This window comes from Tenrec ecaudatus, chromosome 10 (assembly GCF_050624435.1).
Source record: "Tenrec ecaudatus isolate mTenEca1 chromosome 10, mTenEca1.hap1, whole genome shotgun sequence".
NCBI classification, from domain to species: Eukaryota; Metazoa; Chordata; class Mammalia; order Afrosoricida; family Tenrecidae; genus Tenrec; species Tenrec ecaudatus.
Genome location: NC_134539.1, coordinates 112,158,543 through 112,175,872, shown reverse-complemented (window position 1 = coordinate 112,175,872; position 17,330 = coordinate 112,158,543). Strand labels below are relative to the sequence as shown.

At 39.6% G+C, this 17,330-nt stretch overlaps 1 protein-coding gene across 3 annotated transcripts in view; it reads right to left on the bottom strand.

Moving 5' to 3' along the window:
• Window positions 1-17,330, bottom strand: part of SSH2 (slingshot protein phosphatase 2) — a 256,657-nt gene that overhangs the window by 116,041 nt on the left and 123,286 nt on the right. Inside the window, exon 1 of one of the 3 annotated variants that reach the window (XM_075561266.1) lies at window positions 5,676-5,984. The exons of the other annotated variants lie outside the window; for them this stretch is intronic. Within the exon in view, the coding sequence (XP_075417381.1) occupies window positions 5,676-5,803 (128 nt within the window). The 5' untranslated portion in view covers window positions 5,804-5,984. Of the gene's footprint in view, window positions 1-5,675; window positions 5,985-17,330 lie in introns of those variants that run through there. 3 annotated transcript variants of the gene reach the window in all.

The following is a 17,330-nucleotide window of genomic DNA, read 5'->3' as shown; positions in this document are numbered from 1 at the left end:
CATGTAAGTGAAATGTCAACTCAGTCCACATGGAAGACCCACACCATCATTAGTCACTGAAGGATTATGAAGCATATCTGAAGTTGAAGGGAGGGACTGGTTGCAGAAGGTTGTGGATGACAGTGGGAGCCCAACATTCACTGTGAACCACACAGGAAATAACCCCCCAGTGAACTCTCTCTCCACAACTGGGGGGCAGGAGGAAAGTGGGCACTAAATGGAGCGCATTAATGAGGTGAGTATATAAGGTCAAAGGCAGACCCTGACTTGAACAGTTAAAATTTACACTTAAAACTTATGAGCAGATTCCCCCCAGGATGTATGATAGACCTGATCTAGGTTCCCAAATCTTATGTATTGTTTTGTTTCTGATTGTACATATTAGTGGGTGGGAATCCCGGAAGTGTTAAGTCATTGTGGGGGGGGGTGTGTGTTACCTTCTTGAAGTTGCGGTATATGTTTTTTTTTATTTTGGGGGGCATGAAAACCAGGACTAATTAACCTATAGGTTTTGGTTGGGAGGAGACAGAGTGGGTGGCAGGAGTGAAGGGGTGATGACGTCAAGGGGTCCATACAGAAAAAGAATGTTTGAGAATTGATTGTGGTAGCAAATGTACAATTCTGCTGGATGTGATTGAACTATGGAATGATTCTCCATATGTATTGATATTAATTAATAAAAAGAACAACTGTCATACAAGACAAAATTAAAAGGCAAGCAACATATCATATTTGGAATAGAGACTGTAAAAGACAAATACCAATAGAAAAAACGGTCAAAAGTACAAACATGCAAATCACAGAAGAAAAATGCAAAACACCAATAAAAATATAAAAGGATACACAATAAAGAGACTGCAAATAAGTATTTAGAGCAGGGGAGTCGGACTAGCTTTGATACTTAAATCCTAGCTATAAACCGTATATACTCGAGTATAAGCCAACCTGACTATCAGTCGAGGCACCTAATTTTACCACAAAAACTGCAATAAAAAATGTGCTGAAAAACTCGTTTATACGGTAATCTTAGATAAATTACACTTGTAATTGAGGATAAGAGAGATATAATATAGAAAATGCTTTGGTGCCTGGGACATAGAGCTCAGCAAAATATACTGTATATACTCGAGTATAAGCCGGCCCAAATATCAGCCGAGGCACCTAATTTTACCATAAAAACTGCATTAAAAATGTGCTGAAAAATTCAGCTTATACACGAGTATATACGGCAACTGCTATTAATGTTATTCTTATTATTGCCAGAGTTGCTGAAGATAGAAGGAAAGAGAGGCTTTTAAATGTATAGTTGGTCAGAGCAAAGTGTTAAAGACTTTTTGGAAAGCAATTTGGCAGTCTGTGTTAAATATTTACCATATACATTCCATTAAACACAGAAAGTCTCTGCTAGGGATGTTATCTAAAGAAACATTCAAAAATGTATACAAAGATGTATGTAACAGGATGTCCCCCATAACACTGCAAGTGGCCTGGATTTGGAGACAGGAAATGCTGTTTTTAGTTTCAGTTCTGCCAATAGCAAACCATGTAGCTCTCTCTGTGTAGATAACGTCAGCATTTTGAGTTCTTTGATTAACTACTATATAAAATGGGGGTGCTGATTTGCCCAATCTGACTCTGAGGAAACTAAGGTACTGGTTCTGAAAGTGTGGTCTTTGGACTGCATCGTCTAGAAATTTACATTTTAAGCATATCTCAGACTTACATAATGCAAAAGTATGAGAGCAGCAATCTGACAAGAATTAAGTTTGAGTCCCAATGTATAGATGAGCACATCTGCACTCACTTAGGCAACGATAAAGCAACACTGAAAAAGCACTCTGCCACGAGGAGTACCCAAAATAAGGCTGTTTCAACCTTCCCATGTCATGAACCTTCCCATGTCATGGACATGTACATGTTGGATAATTGTTTCACATGCCAAACTCGCATATGAAACCAACTGGCATCTCTAAGTCAGGTCAAGGATTAGGAACAAAAACGCAAGCGTGGGCTTCATAACGGGAACACTGTTCCACTGGCAATGTTCCCAGCATTTTTCCTTGAGTCCTCCTTGAACTGTTTACAACACAAAAATGGACACTGATTTCTCAACAAGCCGTTTGCTGGCCTTTCACAAAAGCAGTAGGCAGTTTGCTTGGTGACTGCCTTTCAAAGACTGAAATGTTTGCTCTATAAAAATAACATAGGCTTCCACATTTATTAGAAGCTCAGATGTTGGTTTTATTAAAAAGCGTACACAGATTCTGAAGGGTTTGGAATGTCACAATCATTTGATCACTCTGATCCAATTCTCCTTAATTTGATTCTCTGGGTTGCTCACATGATCTTATTTTTTCTATTAGGATTAACACCACGGCAATAACCATTCTTTGGTTTTGGTAATGGATTCGATCATTCTTATTACTGATTTGTCAAAAAGAGCATCATATATTTGGTAAGTTTTATATGATGGCAAGCAGAACTCTTAATCCGATTATATAATTCTCAATAGAGTAATCTCTATGTATTTTATAATTTCACCTATATATATCAGTTTACAGCCAAGAAATAATAGGCCAGTAAAATCATCAAAATAGGTACTCAATGGCCATACACTAAAGGTCAGTACTTTCCCCATCAGAAATCCCCTCAGTTTTTCGTTTGGGCCTATTTCTGCATTGACACAATATTTATAGGATTTTTTTACTTGTCTTCTAAAGCCACAACAAATCTGAGGCAGCAATTGAAAAAGAGCAAGGTGCTCTTATGGATGGTCTTCATAAGTGACAAGAGAACTAATGAACTGACAAAACTAGAAAAAAAGCTGACAAGAATTCTAAAAGCACCAGAATCAGGGACTGGGCAATGTCAGAACTAGAATGACTACAGGTCAGCACCTAGTTCTTTCTCTCTTATTTTTTTCGAGGTGTGAGATATTTAGCACCTTGTATTTCAACCTCGTTGTAGGGAGACTACTGTAAGGTAAAATATTCACCCCAAAGCTGGTAAACGCAAATATTTCCCACTACTAAAGAATAATAGAAAAGTAGCATGACTACACCCTGCCAAAGGAGGAAAACCTGAGAGACCTGGAAAAATAAGGCCATTCCATGGAGTTCCAGCTCCCACAGGTTCACTCTATGTGGTGTTTTTAACACTCTAACAAGTACCGTGAACTTTGATAAATACTGCCATCTAAAATAGTTAAAGAGCATAGAAATCCCTCAACTAACTGGAAAATCTACTGCTCTAGAACAATTAAACCTATCACTTACCAACCTAAATCTGCTAAGTTGCTCCCACCAATCACCACCATTTCCATACCTGTTACTACAGGGAAATGTACAGAATTAAAAGTTTAGAATACTAGGTCTTAGAAACAATACTTCCTTTTAGGAAAAAGGCTTTTATTTTTATTATTATTTTGAAGGCCATAGATTGCTCTAATGGTCTGATTTAAAAAAACAACATTTAGTTAGCCAACATTTTCATATGATCTCAGAAAGTTTGGGGGAGCTTTCCATTTAACTTTAGATGATCAAAATGAAGCACTTTTTCTTTAGATACTAATAATGTATGTGTTTAAGCTCATAAAATTTAGTATTTCATGTAGAGTAATCCCTTAAGATTTTCAATGATAATGAACTTGGTAACAATATGGATGTGAAATAAACATGACCTTTAAAGCAATATTAATGCAGCTTAGAAAAAAAGGAATATTATCAAGTCTCTTGTGGGGGTGGAGGAGGTGTAAGAGTGGCAAAAGAGAAAAACATAACTCTTAGAAATTCTTAAAGAATTGGTCTATCTTCACAGCAAAACTCTGACAATGGCAAGTGCATTTTTCACTACTAAACTGAAGAGGTCAGCAGTTCAAGATCATTTCATAAGACTGCCAAGGCTCAAAAGTGACCTTGTAAGTACTAAGACAGAATATCACTTTCACAGTAGTTAAAACTGTTTTGTCACTTACTAGCGCTATAGCCTAGAATAGCTTGGTTCATTGGGCTCTGGTGATGATTAAATGGCAATAGGCATTAAACAATTAGCACAGTGACAAGTGGTTAGCAAGTGGCAACTATAAATTACTGCTCAGTTTGTGTGTGCACACTGTTACACACATTTAACGCATTTGCAAAGCGTTAGAATACATATGATTTCCTATGATCCTACAAAGGCATATCCATATTTAAAATGGGTAAAACCTGATGTCAAATGATTGACCCGAAGACATTATTTAAGAGGAAAAGAAATCTACACATTTGATTACAGGATTCAAAATCCCCTGTCCCCTAAAAAGCTTAGAAGCACTACCTTTTTTATTTTATTTATTTCATTTTTTTTTCTTTGGGAGAGGGGAGAGGGGAGAGGGGAGAGGGGAGAGGGGAGAGGACCTTTTTATTTTTAACAGTATTTTTTTGAGACTGATTATCTAGTTTGGAGATATTCACTTATTCCTTTTCTTTCGCGACTTCTGCTTTTTAGTCCCCCCCCACAGGAAAATGCAATGCAAATGAGGCAGTTTATTTAACTGGGTCTAGAATGTGCAGCACATGGCAGCAGAGCCATCCATTCTTCTTCCCTTTTTCCTTTTCCTATTTATTTAGCAAATCCACTATGAGTGCACATAGGGGGGAAAAGATAAAGTTCAAACAACTTTAAGTTAAATTTGACTAGGTAGAAGAGTAACCAGTTAAAATAATAAATGAAGAAATCTCGGGCCTTTAACAAGGGACAAGGGAAAGTTGTCTGTTGTTGGATATTTGAAAGCTTTCCAGTGTGGTCATGGGAGGGAGGCAGTAGAGGTGCTTCAGCGCCTAGAGTCTAGAAGAATCTCAGCAGGTCACCCTAAAGTCACTCTGGACTCAGTACTAGGACACTAAGCCAGCCAATCTGCTGCTTTGTAAAGAAACACTAACCACTCCGCAAAAGATGCAGTTTCAATAGATGGAGTTCTGTGAACTGTGATGTGAGCTCAAGCACACACTTCAGGGCACACAATTCTCAGGAACAGATAGACCACAATGAAAGGGGAGGGCAACAACAACTGTAGCGACTTCAAAAACAGTCATTTAAAGATGCCCTCCAATGCTTGCCTTCAGTGAATGAAGCATGCGAGCTCGGGTTGTGATCGGCTAGTCCTACAGGGGGAGACAAATAGAAAAGCAACCCCATTACTTTTAGCCGAGTTTTCCGTGAGGAATGTACTGTCTTTGTGTGAATGGTTTGCAAAAGAAACTTACAGTCACGTGCAAATTTATTTTAAAATACAAAAAAATTCGAGTTTGGTCACTTGCGTTTCCGGCCAACGGTTCTGACTCCACTAGGACCGCTTGAAACCCCACCCGGCCACCCAGTCTCTGGCATGCCAGAGGACTCGGCCGTCACTCGGACGGCTCCACTTCCAGAGTCCTCCCAAAGTTTAGCAGAAAATTTCTCAAAAGAATCGTCTGCTCCACCCCCACTCCCCGACACTTTCTGCTCCCACGAATTCCCTACACCTCCATCTCCGTTCCCCCCCGTCACTGCCCCCATCTAACCCCCCGACTTCCCAGCAATGGGCTGAGATTCCACCGTCTTGCCGGCTTGCTTGCCCCAGGATGCTGGGAAGGCGGCCGTCGCAAAGTAAACTTTCAGAGGGTTTGCGCAGGCGGGAGGGCGCGCGGCGCACTTACAGCTGGTTGATGGCGTTCTGCGAGATCACCGCGTTGGCGGAGAAGTAGGGGATCATGTCGGGGCCACTGAGGCTGCAGGTGCAGGCGGGGGGCGCTTTCCTCTCGCGAGTCAACGTACTCAGGGTCATGGGACCGGCTCCAGGCGCTCAGCTTGGCATCCTGGCACCCACCCGGCTGGGGCACCGGTCGCTTGCATTGGGCTCAGCTCGGTCGGAGACGTGAGCTGTGCGGGCTCCCGGCGGCCGAACTGGGCCCGCCGGGTCGCGGGGAGGCAGCCGCCGCAGCCCCGGGGCTCGGCCGTGCAGTCCTGGCGGCCAGGCGGCCAGCATCCAGCCTCCACCCGCGTCCGGGGCGGGGCGTTGCGGCGGGGGCGGGCCGGCCGCGCGGGGAGGGTCCGCAGAGTCGGGAGGGTCACCCAGGACGGCGCCCCGCCCCTCCCCGGAGCTCCCTGCGCCCACGCGGCTCCTGCAGCCGTGTCCAGCCTGCCGGGCGGCGCCCAATGTCAGACCCTAGAGCTGTGGCTCAGGTCAAGGAGGTTCCAGCCTGGGAGGATATGAAAGGCTTGCATTTCTTTTCTTTTCTTTTTTTACATTTTATTAGGGGCTCATACAACTCTTATCACAATCCATACATATACATACATCAATTGTATAAGGCACATCCGTACATTCTTTGCCCTAATCATTTTCAAAGCATTTGCTCTCCACTTAAGTCCTTTGCATCAGACCCTCTTTTTTTTCCCCCGCTCCCCCATCCCTCACGAGCTCTTGATAATCCACAGATTGTTATTTTGTCATATCTTGCCCTATCCGGAGTCTCCCTTACCCCCCTTCTCTGCCGTCCATCTCCCAGGGAGGAGGTCACATGTGGAGGCTTGCATTTCTCTAAGATTGTTTCATCCCCAAAGTCCTGCCTCTTACACGGCTCTATATACCTCATACAAAAACAATCCCCCCCCCAACCTTTGGTATGACCTTAAAATTGAGTCTTAAAGGCCGAACATTCACAAATGAAAGCAAATATTACCAAGGCCTTCCTATGTGTTGAGGGCTCGGGGAATTCTGATTCCTTTTTTTCTTTAAACAAATCAACAAAAGTTGGCGATATGATGGGCGAAAACCTATCCACAGTCTTGACAATCTATGTTACCATGCTAGTAAATTATTTTACAATGGGCTTTCCTGTCCATCCTCTAATCTTCGAATTCACAGCCTTGACCGCATGTGTTAATCGCTTGCAAAAATTTTTAAAAATTCCACGCCAGGCCAAACCCAAAATTAACTCCATCAGAATCCCTGAAAGTAGGATGTAGACATCGGTATTTTTCAAAGTTCCCCAGCTCATTCCAACACGTAGTCATGGTAGAGCGTTCAACAGGATGCAGCAAGAAAGACGGGCGAGAGTTCGAGCCTTTGGTTTATGGTTGTAAACATTCAGGATCTAGCCAGATGACCTGAATGAGTGATGCTGCACAGACAGCAAGGCAGGTTTAGGATTCCCGACCTAGGGCTTTTCCCACCAAATCATATCCCTGGTGCCTCTATGGGTTGATGTTGGCAAATTATTTCCGATTCACTGCACAGTCCCTTTCACCTGACCAGGAAACAGCCCCTCCCTGCAATTTAGTTAGTGGTTTAGGTAAAGTGATGGCAAAGTGCAGGCACGCAATAAAATACTCCTACCTCCTGTTCTTCCAATCGCTTAAGGACACGTGTTTTCCAGGCAGCAGTGTTTTTACTATTTTTAATATTTGATTAAAATATATACCAATAAAGCTATCTTGGGAATTGCCGGGACAGAAATGAACAATTAAAACAAACAAGACAATGTCATCAATCCATTATAAAGAGATTAAAATTAGCACTGCAGGAAGTCACTTTAAGACTCAACATATGCCACAAAGCTATTTGTTTTTTCCCTTTCAGAGGCTTGCCCGTTTTAAAATACTCACTGCCATCAAGTCAATTCTGACTCGGAGTGACCCTACTGGACTGGGTAGAACTGCCTCTGTGAGTTTCTGAGGCTGACTCTTCACTGGTGTAGGAAAATCCTGTCTTGCTCCCAAGGAGCGGCAGGTGTTTTACCTGCTAGCCTTGCTGACAGCAGCCCAGTGGGTAACCACTATGCCACCAGGCTCTTTTTGAACAACAGAATAATCTAACAATAAAGACTATACCTCAAAACCTGTGTTAGTTGATCCTTCCATAAAATTTGAAGCTGTTGCCAAGGCACTGAGGATTTGAAATATTACAAACTTGTGCTAGAACGTTATCTGTGCTTTCTAGAGATCGGGTTGCAGGAAGGAACCAGTTGGTAAGTGAAGAGTTAATGAAAAGCCTCCATCTTGGGAGTTCAGTGCACCATCATCTTCATCATCCATCTCTAGTAAGGAAAATGCTTGAAAGATTTATTCAGGCTGTGTCAGCAGACACCCAAATGGCAGTGTATGAAAAAAAAATCTGCTGATACACCCCAAAATAAATTGCTTAAAATATCTGGCAAACTTGCCAGTTTGAAACATCTTCCAGGCTGTAATTTAGTGCAGTCTCCTGGAGTGATTAAAAATAAAAGGGGGGGTGGTGGTGGCAGCAGGAGACAGTTTAGAACAATACTATTAAGGTGAGTCTAGTTCTTTTCAGGGCAGCAGAGATGCCATTTTACTGAAGTCGACACCAAATGAAACTGCAGGAAAGAAGGTGGCGTGGTAATCATCTGTATCTAGCTCGGGGTGGGGGGGGGGGGCGGGGAGGGGAGAGAAGCAACAGGCGATGTATCCTACTCAGTTCAGACTTAATATCTTCTTGCATTTAAAAACTCTAGAGAGAGAGATTTCATAAGTGTGCACACTTGTCTTTTATAAGTAAGTTCCTATAGTGACTCCCCAGAAGTGCAGTCCTTTGCTTCCCTTCAAAAGACCACTGTCCTTCTGGTTCAGCTAAGGAGACCACTTCAGCACCCCCATCCCAGCCTTTCAGAGTTAAATTCTTGCTTTGAACTGTAAGATAGGAAAACAAGGAGGGTGTTAAAGCTTTTGGTTTTTAAGGCAAAAAATTTAATCACCTTTGCAAACTGGGGTACCTTTAAGGAAATGTTTTTTTTTTCTGCTAATATCTGTTTTCTGTTTTTTTTTTTAAAGCTGAACAAATTTCCTTTCTTTTCACCATCTGCGGAGTGTCAAAATGTCAATCAATTTAGTTTCAGCTCAATTTAGTCCTTTACTCTCTTCTGTCAGGAGGCAAGGCTCTAGGGAGAAAGTTCTCTGTTCTCAAGCATCTAGGAATTCAAAAACGATTCCAAATTAGATTGAGCAGCATGAAATAAACTGAGCTCATTTTCTACTCCACATGAAGTCAGAAAAGGCTTTCTCTAAAAGAACATCTGTACAAAGGCCCTGAGTAAAAGGTACCTTATTTCTTTATACTCTTGCTTGTGTTAGCTCTGAAATTAATATTGTCACTTGCTGACCATTTTAAGCTCAGAATAAGGTTAATCTAAAATATTAATTTGGATCTTGACAGCACTAGCTATGACCAAATTAAAGTTTTTCCTTTCTTTCCAGAATCATTTGAGTAGCAGTTAAAAATTGTATGCCTGAGGTTTCTGTTTGCATGTGTCCCTGCAGAAGGCAGACCACACGGGTTGCTGTCCAATCGATTCTGACTCACCCTGCCCCAGTAAGGTGTCGGTTAGAATCAACTCAACATCACTGGCCTTCATCTTTAGGAAGCAGACTGTTACATCTTTCTCCTGCAGAGTGACTGGTGGGTTTGAACTGCTGACCTTTTTGTTAGCAGCTAAAGGTGCTTAACGACTGCACAATTTGTGCTTTCACTATTGGACACAACCAAGCTAGACCGCTTGAACTGACAGAACCAACAAGCTAAAAAGTGATAGCATTAAAGTGCCCAAAGCAGTGGGCTAGAAACCAATGGGTCTAAGTTCCAGTTTTGACACTATCACTTACTAAATAAAGATTTTAGCTAAGTTGCTTTACTTCATCTGTAAAATGTGATCATAAAACCCTCAGGAAATTATCCAAGATCTGATTTTGTGAGAGTCAAGAAACTTAAGGAAAGGAATTTCATCCAATCTGGAGATGGAGTTAACCCACATAAAGTAGCATTTTACCACTAGTGGTAAGGTTGGGAGGTCAAACTCACCTTAAGGTACTTCGGACAAAACACCTGGTGATATGCTTCTGAAAGGTATAAAACCTTGAAAACCCTATGAAGTAGTTAGTTCTACTCTGCACAAAGGGGAGTTGCCATAAGTTGGAATGGATTCTCGTTGGTAACTACCAACAGCTTAAGTTTAAATAAATAAAACTCGGCAGTTAAAACTCTGTCCTCGTAGCTAATAGTCTGGGGTTGACGCCTAGTTTCCCAGCATTAGTATTTACATTATGATATTATTGGTTACGTTAATGCATGTAAAATCTTTAAAATAGTGCTTGGTATAAAATTGGGGTGGGGGCGCATTTGATGGCATTTTAGGATTCCTGGTAGCATAGTGGTTACCCATTGGGCTACGAACTGAGAGGTTAGCAGTTTAGCACCATCACTTACTCCATGAGGGAAAGATGAGGAGGCTTTCTACTCTCATAAAGAGTAGAAGCCCATAGGCGTCGTTCTGCAGTGGTTTGGTTTGATAGCTCTTTAAGTTTGAATGTTAAACAGGTTGATGAGATTGCCTTTAGAAATAGTTAAAAAGGACAATGGATGTATGTATGGATTGTGATAGGAGTTGTATGAGCCCCCAATAAAATGATTTTAAAAAAAGAAATAAAGTCAAAAAGTAGGCATTCCTAGTGAATAATCTTGTATCACACTAAACAATTAAAAAACTTTAAAAAAGGAAAAAGTTTAATTTTCCCATTTATCTTATTTTCACTCCCTAACCCCAGGACACACACCCCCCCCTTCCTGAGGTTAAAACCTTTAATAGGGAAGACCTATATATGTGTCATTGGACAGCAAGGATCTCTGAACTCTATTCGGCAATCTTACAGTAAAGGCTACTGTGGGCCTTAGTTTATTCATTGAGCAAATGAAAACATTGAACTAGGGATGGTCTTCTCTACTCTTTTCCACCAATCTGAAATACAGTTAAAGTGGGCAACCTTAAAATATGGCAAAACCCAATAGACTCGCTGCCATCAAGTCTCTGCATAGCAACTTCATAAAACATGGTAGTCACTCTGACATCTGAAGTTCTAGCTACTTGGTCTGTGGGCAGATCTTAATCTGTTCCTGTCTTAGTTTGGTCAGTTTTAAAGTGGAATAATTTTCACTTCAATGGCTTTTAAAATACATAGAAAAAAGTGTTTTGTGAACAAGTCAACCCCAAATTTTCATTATCATTCATAAGCCAGCTTTTCAATAATAAAAAGCTAGTTGTAGTTACCTTAAAAAATTACCAAGAGTTTGACAAGCATATAAGTAAAAATTAAAGTACATATAAACACCCTCACCACCATTTCACCCAGGGAGTCTTTAATGTTTGTTTTGACATGAACACACTGTTGCTATCTGTAGTAATTTTTGGTTTGCTTACTTACTGAATATTTGTGCTTTTCAAACTTTAAAACAATAGCACTAAATCACATTACTATATTGCTTAAATGTCTGATCAGAAGGGGGGGAAAAGATTAAGAAGACTTACTTTATTTTTAAGTTTTCTCTAAAGGCTTAATCTAACGAACAGTAAATTAATCCCCTGAGTGTCAAAGGGGAACAAATCAACACTTACAGAGCTACAAAACAAAACGCTTGTTACCTGGAGTAGCACAACACTGTGTCGCCTGTTAGTCTGTAAATGGCCAGGATGAAACTCTCAAGACAATGCCCCTGATTTCAAAACTTGTTGCCCAGACAGCACTGAGCGGTATCTCACTGTAGAGTCCAAGGCACGCTTCATGCAATACAATCAAGCCACACTCTGTCAACAAGGGCTCTCAAAAGCAATCATGTTTTGCAATCACCATGTGGCTAATAGTTTTATTGGAGAGCATATCTAACAATAGTTTCAAACAGTCAGACCTAACAATGTCACAGAGCCCTTAGAGTCCTTCCCATGGAATTTTCCACCACAGAGCAATGAGGAGCACTGAAAAGATCTATATATCAGCTCCATGAGACACTCTCCACGGCAGTAAGCCCCAGTGCTCTTAACCACCATCTGCTCCTGTAGGAAGAGATCTGAAATGCTGCCTGCTTCAGGTTACAAAAGCCCCACACTCTATTGTTTAGTAAAAATAATGGGCATTTCTAGATCACTTTTCACATACAACACACCTGCAAAACACTTAACCATTTAATTCCAACTCCCATCTTTGTAAGCATTTTATTAAAAAAGAAACAAAAAAACCCTAGTAGTTTCATAAAAATAATTTAAAAGCATGCTAAATGATTTAAAAAATTAAGTGTTAAGAAAAGTTACTCTATTTCTCATCATTTAAATTTTAATCCCAATGATGATTATTGTTAATAGTTTTTAGTTTACATTTCCAGGAATCATCCTTGCATTTGTCATCATTGGTCTGATAGCTGCCCTTTAAGAAACACACCCATCCACACAGAATTATGTTACTCTATTTCTTGTCCCCCCATCCACTTATTATTATATCTTGTACACTTTTCTGCATTTATAAAGCTCTACTTTTTTTCTTTTAAAGAACTTCCTAGTATTGTAGAACCATATATAATTTATTTAAGCCATTTATATATCTTAACTTATATATTTAAGTTGTTTCTAGTCTTTACTATTTTATTTACTGTTGCTACAAAACATGCTTTTCCACAATCTTTGTGTATATGTATGAATATTATTTGTGGAGTTATTATTTTAATTCTAGAGGTAGAATTCACAGTTAAAATATTTCAATCATCATAAGATAGGTCAGAATTACCCAACTTCTCATCTACTGGGCTTAATTTCTTAAAATTAATCTTAGAAATCCATGAAATCTTAGCATCTTCTTTCATCCTGTGATCTATTAAATTAACTCAGGGCTCAAGATCCTCTTCTACATGCCAACCTTACTTTATTACATTCATTTTTTAAAAAAGCAAAATATGCTTTTTCTAGGAATTCTAAAAGATACTAAAAAATAGCTAAATTATAAAAAAATTGAAGACCTATAATTAAAATGATTTCAATATAGATGAATGATTTCAAAGGCTTACTTAGATTCTATCTATAATAAACTACCTTGAAGTTAATGTAATTTCTGAGTCAGAAGCTATTTTAAGATCTTGTTCAAAGCTAATGCTGTAGAATGTATTATAGATGAATGAGCCAAATGTAGTTTAATATCATCAGTGTTTTGGAATGAGGTGACACAGATAGAGAAAAATAGGAAGCAAATTAGAGAGTGATAGAGAACTGGAAGGCTAGACTCTAGAAGCTGAGAAAAATTTAAACATAAAAACCATAACTGACATTTATTGAGATGACGTTTACTATGTGCCAGGTGCTCTATCAGATTATGAACAGTAGCTTATTTAATTCTCACAAACTGATTCTATTCTTATCTCTACAATTTGCTTAAGGATGGTTATATAGGCTATTTCAAACCCAGCCAGCATCCTGATTTAAGAGTCAGTTTCTTTCTTTCTTTTTTTAAAAACTAGTTTCTATACTATTATTGTCTCTGTGATGATGGAGGTTCAATACAGAACAGGTTAAGGTGGAAGAGGCCTATTGCCAACAGGAAGAACTCCTGGGGACCTTAAGTACTTACCAGATTGCACCTGGTGTTTTCTCCTCTACTTATCCTAGCAGGTCCTGACAATACCTAACAGATCCTAACAATAACAGGGATATAACCCACTAAATAGAGCAGTAAGATGATCTTTTGGCTATTGTATTCTAGTCTCTTGCTACTAGATCCTTTAAAGCTCTCTATTTCAAACTCATATTCATCTCACATTTTCAAAGCTCTTATACCCAATGATCTCTTTGCTTCCCGAGTTTTCAAACAGCATCATGTATTAAAGAGGTGTTTAATATATTTGTAGATGATAATGCTTGTGATCATATTTGATATTTAAAACCTACCTGCTGGGCAAGAGGAGCCTTGGGCAAGAGATGAGGCTGTATGCTCCTATAAAAAGATTGATCATTGTTGAAGCCCCAACAAGTAGTTCTACTCTGTCCTATTAGGGTCACTGTAAGTCTGAATCTATTTGATGGGGGTGGATTACCATTCCTTTTTGCAATATGATAATAATAATACGATGACCGAGATGTAAATCTTATTGATTAGAAGCCAAAACTCAAGGCTTGGTTGTGTCCAATCCACCCCACATATTGTTAATAGACTAACTCAGTTTAGTTTCACTAATCCTGAATGTCAGGAACTTACTAGATTTTGATTATGAATAATGAGTTCATCACTTTCGTAAAAATAAGTCCCTACTCAAAACCCCCAAATACCAAGGGCTCAAGTAGAAAGAAAAGGTTTTGGAAATGTTGATGACAACAAGTATGCTTAATACAATCAAATGATGGATTGTTATAAGATTTCTAAAAACTCCCAAATAAAATGATTAATAATAAAAACCCATATATTTCCCTTCAGATCAAGCCCAAATTCTTCCTTCTTTCTACCATTGAAAAACTCCACTGCTATCGATCTGCTTCTGACACACAGCATTCAGACCCCTCCCAAATTTAAATCTGACCATAAACCAGTGATTATTACATATTACTGTCAACCACATCTTCTCTGACACAATCCCTGTAACACTTTACCCGCCTTCTCTAAAAAAAAAAATTTGTTAAAATTAGGTGGTATCTACCCTGTTCTCCTATATAAGTCTCATTTTCCTCTGTTCAAATTGTTGCTTCATTGGGACCACTTTCATCCAGGTTTTTAAGTTATCCCAAGTGCAATGTATTTTCAAGACCTATTCTTAGTTCACGGAGAAACTCTAGTGTTTTCACATCCACCCAATTCTCATTACAATCCTGTATAATGAGCACTAGCTGTAATGATCATCTCCATTTTACAGATTATTGTTTGTAGAAACTGAGGCTTAGAAATTAAATGACCTGTCCAAGTTTGTGTGCAAAATGTTAGAACCAGGATTTGAACCTAGATCTTCGATTAAGGCCAATGATCAATTCCAGTGTGCTATAACATTCAACTGCTAACCAAAAGGGGGTAGCTCCACTCTGACAGAGGGACACTATGAATCGGAATAATTGCCCCATAGATTTTTTCTAGGCTGTAATCTTCATGGGAATGCTGGGTAGATTCAAACGGCCAACCTTTCAGTTAGCAGCCAATTGCTTAACTACTGTGCCCAAAGGGCTCCTATTCAAGTTCTTATACTCTATAACACATAATATGAAAAAATGTTGTGTGTGCATAAATTTCTTGTCCTCAATTGCTCCTAAAGGGAGTCCTGGTGGCCTAGTGGTCATGCAACAGCTAACCTGCAGCTGCTCTGCAGGGGGAAGACAGGCTTTCTACTCCCATAGTCAATTTACCTCTCCTGTTGGAATAAGACAGACACAATAACTGTTGTGTCAGCTACAGAGCTTAGTACAACGCTAGGCAAGTCATAAGCATTGACTGAACCCGTATAGCACACTGTTTCACCTTTCCTATGGCTACCTTTCACACATTAGGCGCCAGATAAATAAAAGGTGGCTTCAAAACATTTAATGGAAAAATGAAATGAAATGATAATGGAATTTTGAATTTATTTGAATTGGAAGCACTTTATATTTCCTGAAATAACCAATACATTAATGATAGAGATTTTTGTCACTCCGGGGCTCTGCTCCCTCGGACCTGGTGCAGGGAGCAGCCCTTGAGATTCCTTTTTACTGCTTCATCTCTGTCCTCCTGCCTCCTGCCTCTTGCTCTTTCGGTTCGGTAGGTGCATCCTTTGTGCAAAGAATCCAGTAGGGGCCTGGAACACAATCCAGTGGGCAAGGACCTTATTTTTATTTCCAAGCCTGCCCTAGACTTTCAGGAGCCAAAAGTTCAAATCGCAGCAGGACCTATTCAGCTCTTTCACAAGCAATTTAGTACTATGCAGTCTGTTTAGAATGGTCAAGTTTCCAGGCGCTGGCTGAGCAGCATCATTATCTCCAAGTCTTCATGTATCAGCTTCCCAGACCGCATTTCACTTTCCATGCCTTTCTTCTCTGAAATCAGGGGAACATGCAAAATCTCCAACTTAGACACAATTCTATGCTTTTCAACAACCATGTCAGATATGTTCAAGAAACTGAAATTCCATATTAAACATCGCTTTTCCTCTCTGGCGTAGGCCAAACCAAGAAGCCTGCACCAGTCATATCCTTGATTCTTAGCAGAAAGGGGCACTTTCTAGCATTCTTCAGCTACTCCATCAACTAGCTGGGAAGAGATATGGTATTGTCTGATTCTGTGCAATTCGCCACTGAAAAGTCGATTGGACAATAGATCTTAAGTGAAGTGGAAAATATTTTGCCAAGGCAGAAGACTAAGTAGCAAATCTTTATTTTTTAATTGTGAAAGATTTCAGCCATAGCAAAAACACACACACGCACACACACAAAAATCCACATCCTCGACAGACAGCACTATCACAGTCTAACATTTTACTCTTCCAGGTTTTACGAAATAAAACACTGAAGTTGCAGTCACCTGTGAGCTCCTTTATGAACTCTTTCCCCCTTTCTAGAGGCAGCCCCTCTCCTGCACTTGCTGCTTATCCGTCCGTTCACGTTGGTTTGCTTTTCCACTTGCGGTTTTATATCATGCATATGGTATATCTTCATTTAATGCGAAACTAATCCAGTGTAGTTTGGCTTATAAATCACTGAACTTGACTTTTTCCCCTTAAGGCTGATAAAGGAAATACATGTAGAAGAGCAAATGAAAGTTGTTTTTTGTTTGGGCAACATGTATTTTGTCCTTGTATTTTCTTTTTTGTTTGTTTCTTTTAATCGTTTTATTAGGAGCTCATACAACTCTTATCACAATCCACACATACATCAATTGTGTAAAGCACATCTGTATATTCGTTGCCCTCATCATTCTCAAAACATTTGCTCTCCACCCAAGCCCTTGGCATCAGGTCCTCATTTTTCCCCTCTCCCCCCGGCTCCCCCTCCCTCATGAACCCTTGATAATTTATAAATTATTATTTTGTCATATCTTGTGAGCAAATGAAAGTTTTAAAAACTGCTTAAAAACTTCTAGTTCAGAAGTGGAAAGATAGGTAGATGTAAGACACAGCCAGTACAGAAAAGTGTTCAATATAGAGTCCATGGAGTTTGTATTTGAGTGTTTACTATGCAATTCTTTCAACTTGTCTTCGTGTTTGGAGTTTTTTCTAATAAAACCTTGAAGAAAAATCATATAAACAAAACCTCTAGTTCATGATTTATCCAAAAATCTCAGTGAAGAAGGATATTAATTAGTTTTAAGTACTTAAGGACCTAGTAGACTTACAGAAAGCAGTAATTAGGCGTGATAGTCTAATTACAGCTTAAGCACTTGCTTATAGTATCTACCAAATAAGAAGAGAAAAGACCAGTTCCTCTAAGAGTTATCTTAACAGTCACTTCTTGTACAGCAGTTATTTCAGCTTTGATTGCATCAATCATGGTGGCTTGAATTGTCTCCCTGAAAAAGACACATTCAAGTCCTAA